The sequence below is a fragment of the Hyla sarda genome, chromosome 1 (assembly GCF_029499605.1).
Source record: "Hyla sarda isolate aHylSar1 chromosome 1, aHylSar1.hap1, whole genome shotgun sequence".
Lineage (NCBI taxonomy): Eukaryota > Metazoa > Chordata > Amphibia > Anura > Hylidae > Hyla > Hyla sarda.
The window spans coordinates 386,333,719-386,353,617 of NC_079189.1; the positions used below are offsets into that span (position 1 = coordinate 386,333,719).

The 19,899-nt window shown below is 41.2% G+C and overlaps 1 protein-coding gene across 3 annotated transcripts in view; it reads left to right on the top strand.

Annotated features, from left to right (window-relative positions):
- The window catches only part of LOC130276188 (spindle assembly abnormal protein 6 homolog), a 99,479-nt gene extending 81,602 nt beyond the window's left edge, over positions 1–17,877 (top strand). For 2 of the 3 annotated variants that reach the window (XM_056525204.1, XM_056525197.1), the window contains 3 exons: positions 5,719–5,816; positions 16,242–16,330; positions 16,729–17,877. In XM_056525204.1, coding sequence (XP_056381179.1) covers positions 5,719–5,816; positions 16,242–16,330; positions 16,729–16,820 — 279 coding nt within the window. In that variant the 3' untranslated portion in view covers positions 16,821–17,877. Of the gene's footprint in view, positions 1–4,914; positions 5,664–5,718; positions 5,817–16,241; positions 16,331–16,728 lie in introns of those variants that run through there. The other variant, XM_056525214.1, reaches the window with a different exon arrangement.
- The last annotated feature ends 2,022 nt before the right edge of the window (positions 17,878–19,899 follow it).

The following is a 19,899-nucleotide window of genomic DNA, read 5'->3' on the forward strand; positions in this document are numbered from 1 at the left end:
GGAGACAAGATCTGGAGGAAAGGGAAACAAAGTCCTCATCTTTCTGGTTCCGTTGAACTGTCTATGTGGGTGCTTCCATGCCACCTCTAATAGCTCCTCAAATTCAGCATGAGGGCTAAAAAGAGGGGTAGCCCTGGGAACCGGGCGGAAAGAGACTCCGGGAGTAGCCTCGGAAGCGTTAGGGTCCGGAGGGTGGAAAGTGTCTCTGACTGCTGACACCAGAGTTTCCACCATGTCTGACATACGGGAAAGTTCTTCCGAGTCAACAGAGGGTTCAGTGTCTGAATACTCGATACCCAGAGACCGGGAACGTCCCGAGGGGGTCCTGGACCAGGAGGAGCAGGGAAGAGGAGATCGAGAGCGCTCCCTGGGAGAAGGCGTCCGGTGATCCCGAGAGGGACTATGGTGGGAAGATCCCACCTGGACTGGCTCAAGAGAGGAAGCAGAGGAGAGGCGCCCTGGACGGTCCTGAGAGGGCAGTAGGGTAGGGCGAGAGGGAGAATCTGATGTGGACTCCCTGGGGGCCAAGGGGATGAAAGACCGCCCCATGGCCGAGACCATGTCCTGGGAAACCTTGGCCAAGTTAGAGATGGATTGGGCAGGAGAGGCAACCCATTCTGGCGGTGGGTCAGACCGTCCGCCAGTGGGGGGCCCGTCCTGAGCGGCAGGAAGGGAGGGGGTGGCACGCAAGGACTTACAGGATAGGCAAATAGGATTAACCGAACCGCATGGGAGTTTATTTAAACAGGTAGCACAGGTATAGTAAGTGACCAAGGGAATGGTCACCTGCCTGGAGGGGGGGGGGGGGTCGGGTCTGGGGTCAGACATTGCGCTAAGTATCAACTTAGTGGACACAGCAAAACTTACGGGTCCTGTGTCCCTGGAGAGTAGCGCAGCCGAACTGTGTATTCTGTCTGCTTCTGACAGCTACTGAGCCCACAGCGCGCGCTTTATAGATGTTTGCGCGCATTGCAGATTCCCTGGCCTTCCCCCTAATCAACCCCGCCCCTATCCAGTAGGAATCAGCTGTGCCGGCCGGGAGGAGGGGGAAGGACCGCCCCTACCTCCTGTAATCATGTTGCAGACGCAGCCGCGAGTGAGGTCAGGGCGGAGCTATGGTCCGTTCTAAGGCCCAAGCCGCGGGCCCAATTTGAGCCCTGTGGCTTGGATAAGGTCTCCGAGCGGCGCTGCAATCCGTAGCACACTCCCGACAAGGGGAGCCCGAGCCGCAGGCATAGTTCCACCTGCTATTCGAGCCGAGAGTCTATGCTGTCTGCCCTGCCGGGAGCTCCGTTCCCTCCCTCGCTGCAGGGGAGACAGTGCAAGCCGGCAGCTGCTGGCCACGCTGAGGTTCTTCTAGTTAAGAGGAACCTCAGCGTAGTAGTTCTAAGAAATAAATAAAAAGTGATGAAAATTGTTAAATAAAAAAACTCCCTATTCAACCCCTGTTAACCCCTTAATCCCTAGCCAAAGCCCACGGGGGGAGAGGGGGACCCTACTCACCTAGGGTACTTGCCTCAGGATCTCCATCTGAGTTCGCCAGCATAGGACCCCTGCCTTTAGCCCCAAGGGGCGAACAGGGATCTTGGGGAACCAAGACCCAGGGTGTACACCTGCCGCTGGCGAGGAGGGGTTAACGGGTCATTCAGAAATGCCCGTGCCCCTAGCTCGCAAGTGGGGGATCAGGTAGCGCCATGCTCCAGTCGCCCCACGCTAGAGAAAATAAAAAAGGGAAAGAAAATCTAACTTTGCCCTAACTAAGAAAATAATAAAAAAGACCAGGTCTGGAGCAACCAGACCTGTGTCTGCCTCCTTGACACTAAGCTCAAAACTGAGGTATGCTGTGTCCAGAGGCGGGTTATATACCCTGCTGGCAGGAGCCGACTGTTTTTTGTTTTGCCTAGTGTCAGCCTCCTAGTGGCAGGAAGCATATAACCCATGGTCCTGTGTCCCCCAATGAAGCGCTCAACTTTTGCTCCAAAAATAATTAAAATGGATCTATTTGGATACAATGGATCATAAAGGCCTCAATGTGGACTTTAGTTCAATATCCTATTCCTTTTTTCTTTTTTACTGATTCTTTTTCTTCTTTTTTTTTCCTTTCTCTTTTCTTTTTACCTTTTTTTTACCTTCTCGCCCTTTCTTCCCTCTTCTTCCTTCCCACCTCCTTTTTTTTTCTGTTTTCCTTTTTTCTTTTAATTTCTATTTTGATCTATTTCCCCTTTTTTGGTTTCCTTTTTTCTTAAAATTTTTTACCTTTTTTATTCTATTTTTCATTTTTTAAATGCATGTTCGTTGGAAATATAATATATATATTTTTTTTTAATAGGCACCTATATTTGACAAGAAATTCAATAACAAGATTATCTGTTAAGAACCTTCACTGCAGCCTTGTTCAAAACCCTGAAGTCATTTAATTTAGCTTTTTTTGCTATAATCTTAATTTGGTTGTGTTTTAATGCACTGGTTCAATGCATTGTGTTTTTACTTTTTAGAATAAAAATTGCATTCATTCATTCATTCAACTATTGTCTTTATGTACTAGTAATAGTGAGCGATGCGCCTGAGAAGCATTGTCGGCGCAAATTCAGTTGAAGATAGATGACCCATCAGGATACGCTTGGTAGGGTAGTGCACTGATGCGTCACTGCCTCGTGCACAGTAGATTTGTTTACAAACAAGCAATTGCTCCCGTGGAAGATATACGGTAATTTGTGATGGGCTGAATGGACAGGCAATGCACTATTTTGTATGGCTGACTGTGAAGGTAGCTGTGTAATGGACATTTAACTTGCACATTAGATTGCACTGAGCACTTTGGGGGAGATTTATCAAATCCTGCACAGAGGAAAGTTGCTGAGTTGCCCATAGCAACCAATCAGATCGCTTCTTTCATTTTTCACAGACCTCGTTAAAAATGAAAGGAATATGGTTGCTATGGGCAACTTGGCAACTTTTTCTCTGGACAGGTTTTGATAAATCTCCACCTTTAATTTTTAATATGATGTATTATATATATTTGGTCTCCATGGTAACATCACTATGATTAATGGGTTTGAGAACCTATGTATTTCCTTGGAGGTTTGTTTTATAATTAATTGTAAATTTGGATCATTCGTTTTATATCCAATGAATTGTAACTGAGTGTATTTGTGCAATTTATTCATTTGCACTATCTTGATAAAGGCTAAAACTGCCGAAACATTGCATTTGTGAAAGGGACAATAAAGATTTCCTGCTTTTATCCATGGCCTGACTGGTGCTGTGGTTTTAGGACTTCTTTTGAATCAAGGAATATTTCTTTCCAGCTTTTGTGATCCACCTCAAATTGAAAAATAGGAGAAACTGTACATGCGGCATGTAAAAAGGTGCTTCAAAGACTTCTATGTCAAGGCAAGTCAAGAATGTGACTTCAGACTGTTAACCCTGCTCAGGACTTACCTTGCCCCATTGGTGTAAAGAGTGCACTCAACCAGATCGGTGTCCACATCCAGGGCAGACTTGGCTCAGGTATCACCAATTCAAAAATGCAGTACCACAACGTGGTCTACTTCAATTTAAAAAATCGTAATCCTTCCAGTACTTATCAGATTTTGTTTATGCATTTTTCTGTCTGACCACAGTGCTCTCTGCTGACACCTCTGTCCATTTTAGGAATTGTCCAGAGAAGGATAGGTTTGCTATTGGGGTTTGCTCCTACTCTGGACAGTTCTTAAAATTGACAGCGGTGTCAGCAGAGAGCACTGTGGTCAGACAGAAAGGAAATTAAAAAATAAAAGAACTTTCTCTGTAGCATACAGCAGCTGAAGGATACAGAAGGATTACGATTTTTAAATAGAAGTAATTCACAAAACTGTTTTAACTTTCTGGCATCAGTTGATTTTAAAGAAAATGTTTTCCAGCAGAGTACCCCTTTAAGACCTTCAGCATTTAGTGTGTGCCTTATATACAAACACAAACTTCAGTGTCTGCTGATGCCAAATCCCTCAAGGGTTTTTGACCACCGTCTCCTCAGGAATCTGCTCGCAGACAGTGATGGCTTGTTCTTTGTGCCACATTCTGGTAGTGTAAGCAAGTCTTTCTAACTATGAATATGTTTCAGTCCTTTGCTATCATTTCTGATCATTTCCCTAGTCTGCAAAGCATAGTTGCAAATATTTCTAACAATCTATCAGTCAATTAAGCTCTGTGCAGTCCAGGTATTTGTTTTGAATGCAAATGTATGTAACAACTGTAAATAGAAATGGTATGAGGCAAATAAAGGTTGCATTTAAAGGAGTAGTCCGGCGCGCACTTTTTTCATTTTATCCCATCCGGGCTGCAAAATAAAAGAAAACACACTTTCTCTTACCTGTCAACGAGCCCCCGGAGCTCCGGTACAGGTGTTCGGCCCCGGGCTATATTCTTCTTTCTTCCTGTTAGCCCGGCACGTCACACGGAGCTTCAGCCTATCACCGGCCGCAGCGATGTCCCGCCTCGGCCAGTGATAGGCTGAAGCTCCGTGTGATGTGCCGGGCTAACAGGAAGTAAGAAGAATACAGCCCGGGGACCGAACACCTGTACCGGAGCTCCGGTGGCTCATTGGCAATGAATGTTAAGTTTTCTAAAATGACAGTTAACTTTTAATAAGCTAGAAGTGTATTTCCCAAGATATGCGTCACTTCTGCCCAAGCAAATGTCTGTTGTTAAGGCAATGTTATGACATTAACACATTAAAAAGAGGAATTGGACAAAAAAAACAACAATATTCACAATTGAAAAACCTGTGTAAAATGTTTAAATAGCATGCATATTTAGTTTTTTGCCACAAATGTCATACTGTGCAATGCATTATTTCTTACAAAATACTATAATCAAGATGTTTAACAAAAAGAAAAATTTGATGGAATTTCTGATGGTTTTTTCTTTTTCCAGCCTCCGTTTTCTTCTGGTAATGACCCATATTTTGCTTCAGCAGCGTCTCATCCAGTTGGCCATTTTATAACATCTAAGTACTATTCCAACAGTCTTACCCCTGCTTTACGAGCAAGTGCATCAGGCCCTAGTGGTCCAAGGCTTGGCCCTCAGGCAGGCACTTTTTTTTTTTTTTTTTTATCACTATTTTAACACTTGGGTTTTGTTTCTGGTACATTAATTATGGTGAATATAGAAGCACTTTACTCAACATTCATCGATACTATTGCAGAAAAACTTCTGTTCAGTTTGTGTTACGAGTCATCTTTGGATTTATTACAATATTGGGCCTCATTTACTAAGATTGTAGGGTTTTTACTACTGTGAAATGTTGTTTCAGACTTGCAGGATTCCACCATGTTTACTGGGAATATTTTCTGACCAGCTTTTTCTAGGTGGAAATATCCAGCCATTTATTCACAGGATTTTCTGTGAATTCAATAGTAAATAGGCCGGGTTGTGAAACCACTACCCTTTTTGGGTCAGCCACACCCTCTTTGTGAGAGACCATGCCTCCTTTTTGGCTTTTCACAATGCAATGTGGGGTTAGTTGAGTTTTCCTGGTGCACACTGTCGCACAATGAGACATGTCTCAGTCTCAGACACTATGCACCAAAGTAACTTGGAAAAACCTGACAAAAACTAGTGAGTTTTAGTTTAGTAAATGAGGACCATTTTGTTCCATTGTAGGGTCACTTAAGAGTTTTACTATGGGACAATAATGTAAGTTTTTTTTTTTTGTTTTTTTGTTTTTTTCCTCTATAGGTGAGATTCAGTTTAAATTTTCCTTCTGACTGCAGTCCATCTCCTGATCCCAGACATATTCCTTCTACATCTACTCCTATTTTGCCGCCTACCTCATGGTATGTTTGTAAGTAAATTTGGATAAGTTCACAATGATCTCTCATGCCCTTAGAATGAATGTATCACCTAGGGAATTACTACTTTTTTTTGCACAAAGAGCTACCTGGCCGAAGCACAGAGCTCTATCTGCAGTCGCTCTGTGATTGCCGGCATACGCTGCAGATGCGCTGTTCAACCTTACCCTAAATGTTACTTATCCTCCTTTCAAAAAATAGGGGATTAGCATGAAATCACCCTGACTCCTTTGTTTTGAATTGATCACTGTACTCTGTCTATGCCTGGTGGCTCTATAGACAATTAATGTAGTGTCAGTACATTTGCTAGCGATCGTCAGGGCCCAGCAGACAGACATCCATTTACCTATCCTATGGATAGAAGATATGTAAGATTAAGTCAGAATAACCCTTTTACATCCTTTCTTTATACTGTAAGGACCTGTCCACACTACGGAATTTCAATGTAGATTCCACTTGCAGCAGACTCCCATTGATATTAGTGTGATTCTGTTGCTCCATTCACCAAAATTTGATTCCACTAGAAGATTAAATATGTTAAATTTTCTGTTGGAATCCACAATAGTCTCAGCACTGCGCTGTAGTGAAAGAGTCTGTGCTTACTGTCGACAGCAGAATATGTTGGCGCTGTCACCGAGCAGGTGGCTGCAGGAATGTGCCCGGAATTTCCTAGTGGAAAAAAGCATCCGTCACCCTTCCCAGTGATGGTAGCCTCACAGTACACTCTGACATAGATCTTACTCAGCCGTAAGTAAGCAGGGGAGACTGGTCTGCACGAGACTTACAACAGTAGTGGCCTCTTTATGAGTCTGCTTGCTGTCTTGTGTGTTTTTGCTTGCAGAGTTTTTGTAAAACTGGTTAGGCTGGGTTCACATCACGATTTGAGACTGTGATGCACAGATAAGATTTTTGAAGCTCAAATCTGCTGAAAGCGTATCTGTGCACACACAGGTATGTACCAATTAACTTCTATGGGGCTGCAGACTTGATCGTAGTCAGCTAGTGACTATGATCGAGTAATTTTCTCAGCACATCCGATTTTTGACACGGACTAAAAATCGTGGTCTGCCAGGCTTATTTGCAGTATAAAACAGTTGCAAAGAGTGTTTTTTTTTATACAAACTTTAGCAAATAACATCTTAATCATTATGTAATCAAAAGTTCTGCAAGTTTTAATTTAGAATATATCTAATTTTCTGCTTTCAAGGATTTATGTAATTACATTGAATGAGAAACTTAAAGGAGTCCTCATGCTCTATCATATGCCACCCCCCCCCCCCCCCCCGCAGCGTGTGTGTGTGCGCTATGATTGACAAGCATTCTATTAGCAGCGCATCTGGCCGGGAAGCCGGCTGCCCGATGCACTGCTAAAAGAATACTTGTCATTCACAGTGCTGCAGAGGCATTTGTATATAGATGCGCTGTGGGGGTCCGGATAACGCTATATGTCTGGCCCCCACAGCGCTTCTATATACATATGCCTCTGCAGCGCTATGAATGACAAGTATTCTTTTAGCAGCTCATCGGGCAGCCGGCTTCCCGGCCAGATGCGCTCTAATAGGTTCAAATGGTTTTTATAGAATTTTTATAGAATTTTTACAATACAATAAACAAGGCCATTACAACAATATGACAAAAAAGAAAACAGTATAAAAAAAATTATAACCTATATGTTTACATTAATATATATATATAATAGTATGAAAACATCACTCGGTTTAAAGAAATGTCCTGTAGAGACCTGAAATTTAAATTATAATTGTGTATTGACATTCATACACGATAATAACGTAGCACACTAAAGACCAGCTGTAAGTGTAAAAAATTAGCTTAATTTACCTAATCAGGTATTAACAGTCATAACTGTACTCAGGCTACAATCAGAGTCATCCGTAGTCTGTGATCATCCCCTCCCTCGTCCTGCAAATAACCTGTAGTAAGTTTGAGTAGAACCACATAAACACAACAATATAGAAACATCATACCGTACTCTCAAATATGTGGGAAATGGGGATTTATGAGTGCAGTCAACAGCAAGAAGACACCTGTTATATGGGGTAATAGGGAAGGTTCAGGAGGGGGATATATAATAGGTAGTGTTATTTCAGAGCTGGAAACAGCTTCTTCCATCTTTTCCAGTTGTCTTCACAGTTCGGTCCGGAATTTGTCAAGTGTAGGTAGTCTCATAGAAGCAGTTAGTGGTCACCATGTCGATCACATCAGCAGAGGTAGGAATATTTGTAGACTTCCATCTAGACGCAATTTATATAGCTATAAATCTAATAAGATCTATATACAATCAGTACATGGCAAATAGGTGTTCTGTATTTGGGTTCTGCATAGTGGAGGGCTAGTTTATTGGACAATGACTTGCAAAGATTACTTGTATTAATTCGCTAATGTCTCATTTAAATTTATGAAGTAAGGGGCAGGTCCAAAATATGTGACCAATAGTTCCGTTCTGTCCACACCCTCTCCAACAAAGAGGTGAGCATGTAGGTATCATGGAATGTAGTTTGGCTGGTGTGTAGTACCATTTACTCGTCATTTTAAAAAACTGTTCTTTATGTCCTACTCAGGACGTCTCTTTTTTCAATATAGAATATGCCTGGGCTCACTCATAGTTAGTAATTATAATATTCAGTTCCTTTTCCTACTTAGTGTGTGGAGGGATATTGTTTACATAAATGTAGTTATTGAAAAATTGATACAAAGGCCTAGTAGTCAACTTGCCAATAGTCAGTCGACAATTTCATTAAGTTATTCAATTCTTGTGGAACGGAAATACTAGTTTGAGGAAGCCCATACGCGAAACGCGCGTTGGGGTACAGGTAGTGATCTCCCCTTTTGGTGTATGGCAGGTATTTGTTATTTTATGCTGTCTTTCATGCTCTTATCTTCGTTGTTATCTAATGCTGTTGACTAACCTCTGAATAGGGCTAGGTGCCATACAATTTGTTATTTGCACTTTATCCATAGCCCCTTTGAGGACATATACCAGCTTTATACATTCATTATATGTATGTTGTATTATTTATTTCTACTACTTATGGGCATGTTGCAATTTGACATCTGTGGACTGTATCCCTGCCGTCTGTATTGTCTACCATTGTGGATTTAGTACCACTACCTTTTTCTGTAGCTTTCATCTGTATAGTACCTTGTATTTTATGTATGATTTTATAATGCACTTGAATAAAGTTTATCCACTATTTTTGTATCCAAATCAGTATACTGGTATCTTCTTCTTTTGGTGTAGTTAAATGATTTTAGATGTTTGACTAGAGGGAGAGATGTCCGTTTCTCAGTATCCGGAAGATCGTATGAGTGTTGAATATCTGCAAATGTGCAGAGAGTTTCAGCTCTAAACATGTGGTGTAGTGAGGTTATGCCTTTACTTATCCACAAGTCAACATTAGTCAGGGAAGAAAAATGTTTAACAGAGTCTGACAGGTGAGTCATTATATCAGTAGATGGGCTTGGCCTGTCAGTAGGTCTAGGGGACCATACTCTAATGGAATCTGATATTATTCTGTTCAGTCGTAGTGTGGTTTTGTTATTTTGGACAGGGATTCCTCTAGCAACTCTTAAGGTTTCCTGTCTGATGTAGGTTTCAGCCATTCTAGAGTCTGTTTTAAAAGGATAGCCTGTGATTACGCTGTCAAGTTGGGTAAACCTGCTCCTCCATTCTCTGGTTTCTTATTCATCAGCAGTGCTGATATTCTAGGTTTAGCTTGGTTCCACAAGAATGCAGACATTTGTTTGCGAAACTTAGTCAAGAGAATCTTGGGCAATTATATAGGAATCATTACATAAACATCTTTATAAATGCTAATTCTTTCAAACCAATTCCAATAATACTTTCCAAATGAAGAGGGGTCCATTTGAATCGCATTATATAAGTCGTTTCCCACTTGTTTTCATTAATAGCGCTGCAGAGGCATATGTATATAGAAGCGCTCTGGGGGCCAGACATATAGCGTTATGTGGCCCCCACAGCGCATCTATACATATATGCCGCCACAGTGCTATGAATGACAAGACTTCTTTAAGCAGCGCATCGGGCAGCCAGCTTCCCGGGTCAGATGCGCAGCTAATAGAATGCTTGTCATTCATAGCGCTGCCGGCCGCTTATGATTGTGCTGCGCGGGGAATATGATAACGTGGGGGAAAATAAATATAAATATATATGCGTGCTGCGGGGGGCATATGACAGCGCAGGGGGAATATATACATGCGCTGCGGTGGGTATATGACAGCGCTGCGGGGGACAAGACATATAGCACAGCAGGGGGCAAGATATATAGAAGCTGTGGGGGGCTAGACTTATACGCTCCCGCCCCCCCCCCCCCGACCCCAGCAATTCTATATATCTTTCCCCACCGCAGCTCTTCTTCTATTTGAGAACCCCCCCTTGGAGCCCTGAATGGCTCCTCAGTACCGGCCATTCAGGACTCCTGCAGGGTATTAAAAATGAAAGTAAAATACATCGCTGGGGAGCAGAGCATGCCCTGCTTAATAACTTCTGATCGCATCGGGTCTCAGAAGTGAGACCCGATGCAATCAGTCCCTCAGCCCCTGTACTACTATCCCCAACATGGAGCAGACTCTGTGCCATGATGGGGGTAGGATTCATTCTGTTTTGAGTAATTTCCCGACAGCTCAGAGCTGTTGGGTTTTGGTGAAGCAAAATTCACAGGTTTTCCTGTGAGTTTTTCATCATGCTCGTAATGTTTTTTCTTTTTTGTCGCGAACAAGCCCCTTTTTGGTTTGACAGGTTTAAAAAACACACTGAGTGATGATATCTTTTGCCGGGAAATTGTGTCACACAAAGTGTTGCATGGGCTATGCGACACAAATTTGGTCGCACAACGCGAGAAAAGGAGTCGGGTTGACATTAGTAAATCAGGGCGTGTGTGTGTGTGTGTGTGTGTGTGTGTGTGTGTGTGTGGCATAAAACCAAAAAGGAAAGGGTTACAGATGCTCACTCCCGAGACCAGTGACGGAGGAGAGTTGTTCTGGTCGACAACATTAAGGTAATTCAGAAATAAAGCTAATTCAGAGAGAATTACAGGTCATACACCCATAAAAATGATATGTACATGATCAGAATGAGATACTGAGCAACATATAACAGTTTTTTTGTTTTTGGGTGATCTGACAGGTACACTTTAAAGGAAATGTCCGGTGTGGACTATTCTTATTCCATCCTGCCCTGGCTGCAAAAAAAGAGAAAAACTTTCACTTACCTTCCTACCTTCCCCCGGAGCTCCGCAACATCTGATCAGTCGGCCGGGCTGTCTACTTCCTACTTCCCTTAGCCCGGGACGTCACAGGGCACTTTAGCCTATCACCAGCCGAGGCGGGACATCGCTGTGGTCGGTGATAAACTAAAGCGCCGTGTGACGTCCCGGGCTAAGGGAAGTAGGAAGTAGACAGCCCGGCCGACCGATCAGCTTTTGCGGAGCTCCGGGGGAAGGTAGGAAGGTAAGTGAAAGTTTTTCTCTTTTTTTGCAGCCCGGGCAGGATGGAGTAGGAATAGTCCGCACCCGACGTCTCCTTTTAAGGATATTGGGGGAGATTTATCAAAACCTGTGCAGAGGAAAACTTGCCCAGTTGCCCATAGCAACCAATCAGATCACTTCTTTCATTTTTCACAGTCCTTCATAAAAATGAAAGAAGCGAGCTGATTGGTTGCTATGGGTAACTGGGCAAGTTTCCCTCTGCACAGGTTTTGATAAATCTCCCCCATTGTTTTTATACCGTTCACTGTGTGGTAAAATTGACATGTTATCTTTATTTTTTTGGTCTGTATGATTACAGGGATATCCAATTTGTATAGGTTTTTTTTATAAAAAAAAAAAAAATGTCCTGACACGCTAACTTTTTTTTATTTTTTGCATCGTGACCTGTAGATTTTTTTTTTCCAGTTATGCACATAGATTTGACTTGTTGCTCAATGTGTATTCCATCTTTCTTAGTTTCAGTTATGGCTTTTGGTATTGGAGTTTGATGTTTTTGACTGTTGACCGTGCAGAATCAGGAATGCTATAATTTAATAGTTTGGACAGCGCTGCACACATTAATACCAGTGTTATTGTTGATGATGACGTTGTTAATAACTATGCTTTTGTTATTGGTAATAAATATATATAGATATGTGTGTGTTTTTATTCATATGGGAAGATTTTTATATCTTTATACTCTCACACAGGGAACTTTTATAAGCAAACATTTGATTTTTTATATAGATCAGTGATATGCATTATTATATTACATCCACACACTGCTGGCACAGCTTGCGTAAGGACGACTGTATAATTAGAGCAGGCGTTGAGGCCTAGCAGAGGCCATGGGCTGGTGTTACACCTGGTCGCTAGGGTTAAATGACTGGCATCAGAGTAATCTACGTTATCACTGGCAGGTGTCAGCTGCAGATAGCAGCTGGAACCCTCCTGGTATGAGTGGACTCTGTTCCTGAGACAACTACATAATCACCTGACACCCCCAGCCCCCCCCCCCCCCCCCAAAAAAAAAAAAAATCTGTCCCTGACACTCACTAACTCTATCCCTGTCTTTATTTTGATATAACAATGATCATAAATACCTTTTTAACCATTACTGGCTGCTCAGTTCTTCTGCTGTGTGCGAGGCAGGAAAGGGGAGTGGCCCAGCAGGCGAGAAGTCATCTGAAGCCTGACCAGGCTCACTTCCGCCCTTCTTCCTTCTCAGTGTTTCATATCCATGGTGCCTCCAGCTGTTTCAAAACTACTACTAGCAGATGGAGGCACCCTATTTGTGAAACACTAAAGTAGCAACTTATTAGTACACTGCAACGTTTTTTGGGGGTCTTTAGAAGACCTCGATCATAGAAGGCAGACCCGATCCTCAGTCAGTCATGGCCAGCATGTGTTGGCTCTCCTCAGAAAGGAAGAGCTTGATGATGCGGCGGCCATGTCAGGAGCGCAATTTGCTCTGCTGCATGCTGTGGGGTCCCTGAGCTCTTCTCAGATGGGCTCGAGTGGCAGGGGTACGAACTCATCTCGGCAGCAAGTAAGCCCAGCAGCACGCACAGCGCACACAGCGCTTGCTACCGCCTGTCTGATACAGGCAGGGAGCAGCGCTGTGCGTGTCACGTGTCCCGGCTGCAGTCTGAGATTTAAAGGGGTTCTCCACTGCCCTGCCTTCCTGAGCTCCGCTCTCAGCGTCCGGAAGTTTATTACTCCGAACGCTGTGTGCGGGCTTCTGTGTTCGAGGCCGCCCACTCGGACCTCACGCCCGACAGCGGCCCGAAACATCTAGGGAGACCTCTAGTGGTAGCTTTTACAAACAGAGAATTCATTAGGAAATATACTTTTTTTATTTTATATATATTTTTTTTATTATATACACTTAGAAAAGTGTTCTAAATGCCTAAATGTTGAACATTATCAAAAGTTTTTTTCATGATAGGCACTCTTTATGCATGCTTTCAGTTAGGCAACACCAACTGACCAAGTAATCAGGAATATAGTTGTAGACAATCTGTTTTATGTCTCGGGAGGGTAATGTTTGTTGAAAATCTGATCAAATTCTGGAAGTTATTTGTGAGGTTTGCACTTTACAACTCAAGCCATATAATCAGTAGATAGTATTAGTGTTTTCATATCTTTGTTTAACTGGTTGCCGTCTAAGGACAACTGTTGTATGGCGCGGGCTCCCAATTCGAGCCCGCGTCATACCGTCCGGCCCCCAGCTGATTTCTTAAGCTGGGGGCCGGTGTTAATAGCCGACATGCAGCGATTTCCGCGTCCGGCTATTAACCCTTTAGATTGCCACTGTCAAAGTTGACAGTGGCGTCTAAAGGGACATTTAAACCATCCCTGGTGGTCCAGTGGGGTGGATCGCCGCCCGCACTTCGATCGGGGGGGGATGGGCGATCCACTGCGGAGTTAGCCGAAGAGCTTACCTCACGTCCTATGCCGGCTGCTGCGCTGTGAATGACAAAGCTTGGCAGGACCAGGCTTTATCAATCGAGGGCAGAGCACACAGATCAATGTGGTTCTATGAAACCACATTGATCTGTATGATGAATCTAATGATTACTCCTAAAAGTCCCCTAAGGGAACGCAAAGTGTGAAAATAAAGTTGAATAAAAAGTTTTAAAAAACACCCATTAACCCCTTCCTTATTTAACCCCTTAATGACCACTGGGTTTTTCCGTTTTTTGCACTTTCGTTTTTGTCCCCTCACCTTGTAAAAATCGTAACCCTTCCAATTTTGCACCTAAAAATCCAAATGATGGCTTATTTTTTGCGCCACCAATTCTACTTTGCAGTAGCATCAATCATTTTACCCAAAAATCTACGGCAAAACGGAAAACAAAATTGTGTGACGAAATTGAAGAAAAAAAGCCATTTTGTCAATTTTGGGGGCTTCCGTTTCTACGCAGTACATTTTTCAGTAAAAATCACACCTTATCTTTATTTTGTAGGTCGATACGATTAAAATGATACCCTACTTATATAGGTTTGATGTTGTCGTACTTCTGGAAAAAAATCATAACTACATGCAGGAAAACTTATACATTTAAAATTGTCATCTTCTGACCCCTATAACTTTTTTATTTTACCACGTATGGGGCGGTATGAGGGGTCGTTTTTTGCATCATGATCTGAAGTTTTTAGCGGTACCATTTTTGTATTGATCGCTTTTTATTCATTTTTTCATGATATAAAAAGTGACCAGAAATATGTTGTTTTTGGACTTTGGAATTTTTTGCACGTACACCATTGACTGTGCGGTTTAATTAACGATATATTTTTATAGATTGGACCATTATGCACGTGGCGATACCACATATGTTTATTTTTATTTACTTTTTTTTTATGGGAAAAGGGGGGTGATTTGGACTTTTATTAGGGAAAGGGTTAAATGACATTTATTAACTTTTTTTTTTGCAGTGTTATAGCTCCCATAGGGGCTATAACACTGCACACACTGATCTTTTACTCTGGGCTATAACACTGCACACACTGATCTTTTACTCTGTTCACTGCAAAGCCATAGCTTTGCATTGATCAGTGTTATTGGCGGTCGATTGCTCAAGCCTGCATCTCAGGCTTGGAGCAATCAATCGCTGAAGGGACGCGCCGGAGGAAGGTGAGAGAACCTCCGCTCGCGTCCCAGCTGATCGGGACACCGCATTTTCACTGCGGTGGTCCCGATCAGCCCCACTTAGCAGCTGGGAAGCTTTTACTTTCGTTTTAGACGCGGCATTCAACTTTGAACGCCGGGTCTAAAGGGTTAATAGCGTGCGGTACCGTGATCACTGTCGCGCACTATTAGCCCCAGGTCCCCACTGCCTGACCCCGCGTTATATCGTGGGAGCCGGCAAAGGACGTAAATCTATGTCCTTGGTCATTAAGGGGTTGAAGTTATCACCCCCTTTTTCCCAAATTCCATATAAAAAATATGTAACCATAATAAAAATAAACATGTGGTATCGCCGCGTGTGTAACTGTCCAAACTATAGAAATATATCATTAAGCAGAACTTCTCACCTGCCGGAGACAACCGGACATGAAAAGTTCAGCCCCCGGGATGCAGCAGCAGCTGCAAATATGTGAACGACTGTTATACCCGTTGCTCTGCACAAACCCACTTCAGCAGCCGACTGGTATACCCCTTGTTTTGCGTTAAGGAGTTAAACTGCACGGTCAATGGCGTACACGCAAAAAAATTCTAAAGTCCAAAATAGCGTATTTTTGGTTATTTTTTATATCATGAAAAAATGAATAAAAAGCGATCAAAAAGTCTGATCAATAAAAAGAATGGTACCACTAAAAACTTCAGATCACTGCGCAAAAAATTAGCCCTCATACTTAAATATAAGGTTATAGTGCTCAGAAGATGTCCATTTTAAACGTGTTCATTTTCGAACATGTAGTTATGATTTTTTCCAGAAGTACGACAAAATCAAACCTATATAAGTAGGGTATCATTTTAATTGTATGAACCTACAGAATAAAGATAAGGTGTTATTTTTACCCAAAAATGTACTGCGTAGAAACGGAAGCCCCCAAGAGTTACAAAATGGTGTTTTTTCTTCAATTTTGTTGCACAATGATTTTTTTTTTTTTGTTTCACTGTACATTTTTTGTCATTTCAAAGTAGAATTGGTGGCGCAAAAAATAAGCCATCATATGGATTTTTAGGTGCAAAATTGAGCGTTAGGATTTTTAAAAGGTAAGGAGGAAAAAACAGAAAAACGCAAGGGTCCTTAAGGGATGAAGCAGATTTTTGTTTAAAAACTAATTTAACCTATACTTTTCTACTTTTATATATAAAAAATGTACTTTGCTTTGTGAATCTGACCCTAAGAATCCTACAGACTCTACATATTTTATTGAAATGATTTCTTGTTCACAGTGATCCAACTGGATTAGATATGAAATACCTTAAAAGAAATGCAAGTATGCCTATCAAAGTACCAAAGAGTGTGAATGGCACAAGTTCAGGTGAGTTTAAATGGCAACGTGTCATTGCTTCACAACAGAGAGATTTTTAATTTTTTTATATGTTTGCACCCTTATAACTTGTACCTATACCATGGACAGTGGATCATGAAACCTCTGTCACAGCAAACAATAGAGCTACGTTAGCCGACTCTGTGCCTATGTTACTGACCTGGATCAAACTGTGAGCCCTTTCCTTCCTGGATCACATGATCGGGGCCCCTGGAATGTCAATGAATAATTACTTGGATATTCTGTACAGCCAATATTTTGGAAGAGAGTTACTGCTGGGAGACAAAATATGAATTGTAGTTAGCCTTAAAAAAAATAAAAAAATTAAAAAAAAAGGTTTAATTTTGTATACATACACATATCATTTTTATTTTGTTTTTATCTTGCAGGAGTACCAAAGCCAGCTTTAGCAAAATCAGGATCTTCTCCAATATTATCAGCTTATTTTCCAGGGCAACAACCCAGACTTCCTGCCTCTTAAAATGCAACAGAGTATTGTTGGCTGCAACTAACTGAACACTGGTTTGGGTAGATATGCAGTTGTTTAAAACTGCCATAGAGACCAAAGTGCTGTATCCAAACTGAATATTTCTTACTATAATAATCTGTGTAATGTTTATCAGAACATTCTAGATCTTCAAAATAAATGGGAACCATAAGCTGACATGGAATGTTACAAGATGTATTTGGTGCTAAAATATGCACAACTGTAATTGTTTGTTATAGACGTTTACAATGCTTAAGCAGGCTTAAAGGGGTGTTTGTGTATTTGTTGCTATTTATACATATTATTGAGCTTAACAACATATAATGCAAGATATACTGCAAGCACATTTTAACAGGACTTGTTTTATATAACATATGTAAGAGAGATGGCGAATTGTTGCCATTGTCCTGCATTTGCGGCACATTTACCTGGAATTCTAAAGGATCTATGATTATTTCAGTGATGGTGGAAATATTCATATAGTCATAACAAATGTCAAGTGATAAACGGAGTACAAGTAAGATAATGGATCTGCTGCTGTATAACACTATCAATTAGACATCCATCTTGGCTATGATTTACGGAGAGAAAATACATTATCCGGACCCCTTTATTTCCTCTTATTATACCAAGCTACATTATTAATGTTTCCTTTGAACATTCGTAGTGCTACTTATAAGTGCCATATATTTTCTTATAAATACTAATATAATTTTGTCAGTATTAAGTGTTATTAAAATGTTCACAGTAAACTGATGGGCACACACAGTTTAAGGCATCTTGCATTTAGTTAACCTTTCAAACATAGCCGATTTAATGGGTGGCTGGATTTTTTTATTCTATTGTACCTGTAATGATGAAGAACTGGTTGTTTTGTCTATTCTGTTCCGTTTCTGTCTTTTCCTGCTTCATTTTCTGATATGGTTTTATTATACATATTTTGATGTTTACATCAGGACTTGTGTGTTTAACATTTCATATATAAATACACTATTTCCATGGTTATACATGTATGTAATGTCTGTAAAATAATAAAGTATTTATATTTTGATTATGAATTTAAAATGGTATCTGTGTGTTTGTGAACTTTTTCCCAATACAAGATATAAGGTAATACTGTACAGTTGAAAAGCTCAACCAGGGGAGGGAACATGTGGATGAAGGAAAAGCTTGTGGGTGGAGATATTAAATAAATATATAATATATATATATATATATATATATATATATATATTTATTAATCTCAAATGGTAAGACCGCACCAGGGACCGACCTCCGTGCATGTGGTTGCCCAGGCTGCCAGCCAGGGATGACAATCCAAAAAGTCCAGGAATAACCGCATAAGCAGGTCTTGGATCAATAAAAGCTGGTGTTTTTTTATTCCCAAATAAGGTGCAACGTTTCGGCAACATTAGCCTTTATCAAGCATGATGATTGTGCGGTGATTTCTGGACTTTTTAGATAGATATAATAAATATACGTACTTTACTGTGCCCTGGTACTTTAGCACTCAGCAATGTAAATTTTCATTCCAATGGTGCAATGGGTTTACTGTATATTAGGCGAGCATCCAGAGCTGTGATGGCTTTATAGACTACCGGTCCTGGCTGCTCTCTGCCGCTGATGGCGGACATAAGCTAAGACACCGATGTACTGCATTACCTTTTTAGATGCTATGATCAATACTGATCTCAGCATCTTAAGTATTAGGGAGACTGTATTGAACTCTTTGTAACACCCGCAGCACGATTGCAGGCATCCAATGGGTCAAGATGGTGTCACAACCGCCTGGGGATCTTTTTTTTTTTTTTTTTTTTTTTTTTTAAATGGTCTGTCTTCTAGCAGAACATAGAAATATACTGCCAATATTCCTGATCATTGCTTTGTCTATGCTTAGCACAAAACAGTAATAGCAATCGAGTTACATTGTGGCGGTGCCGATGGGTCCATTAAACACCAGGGATTTGTATAGATCGCAGCATTTAACTATTTAAATGATGGACATTGGAGGAATCTCAGATGTCCACCATTACCGGACTTGCGGCTATAATATGGATAAAGAAATGTGCCAGTCTTTATTACCCATGTAGTGTGTTTAAATTTGGATGTTCTGCCAACCTTATTAAAGTATGTTAACACACACAGTATATTGGGAAGTAAATGGATATTTCAGGTTTGATTTATACAACATGCTGACCACTTTTGAAGTTACAAACTAATTTTTTACTCTGACACAAGACCTTTAGTGTTCATAAGTATTTGCTACTTAAAGTCAATACTTTGTGGGGGCCACATTTTGCTGCAGTTACAGGTGGAAATCTCAAATGATGTCTTTATTACCTAAGCACGTCTACACACTGATTTATGGCCATTTTTTCCATGCAAAACTGCTCCAACTCTTTCACGTTAAAGGGGGTTATCTAGAAATAGAGAAACAGCTTATTTTTTTCCAAAAACAGTGCCACATCTGTCCGGTTTTGTGTAGTATTACAGCTTATCTCTTTTCACTTCAATGGAAATAAGCTGCAATAGCACACACAACCTGAAGACGGGTGGTGGTGTTTTTTGAAGAAATCAGCTTTGCTTTTCTAATCATGAAAAAACCCTTTTAGAGACTTGTTCACATGGGCAGATTTCCTGTGGCCTTTCCACTGCATGTTTTCTGCATAATTCCGCAGTAGATTTTGCTACCGTTGATTTTGATCGGTCAGAGGAATATTAGCAAATCTGCCACAATTGTAGATTTTCTGCTGACCCATTGAAGTCAATGGTAGCAAAATCTCTTGCGGATTTACTGCAGCAAATATGTTAATGAAAATCTACACGAAATCCACCAGTGTGAACAAGTGTAGCTTTAGCTAGATATTTAAGGTCAGTGACTAGTTGTCCCTAGCAACCAATCAGATTGCTTCTTTTATTTTCTGAGGCCCTTTTAAAAATTAAGGAATCAATCTAACTGGTTACTATAGACAACTGGTGAACTTTTTTTCTCTGTGAATGTTTTGACATCTCTCTCTTGGTAAAATGTATGAGCTGAGCAAATAGAACTGTATAACTTTAATATGATTCTCTG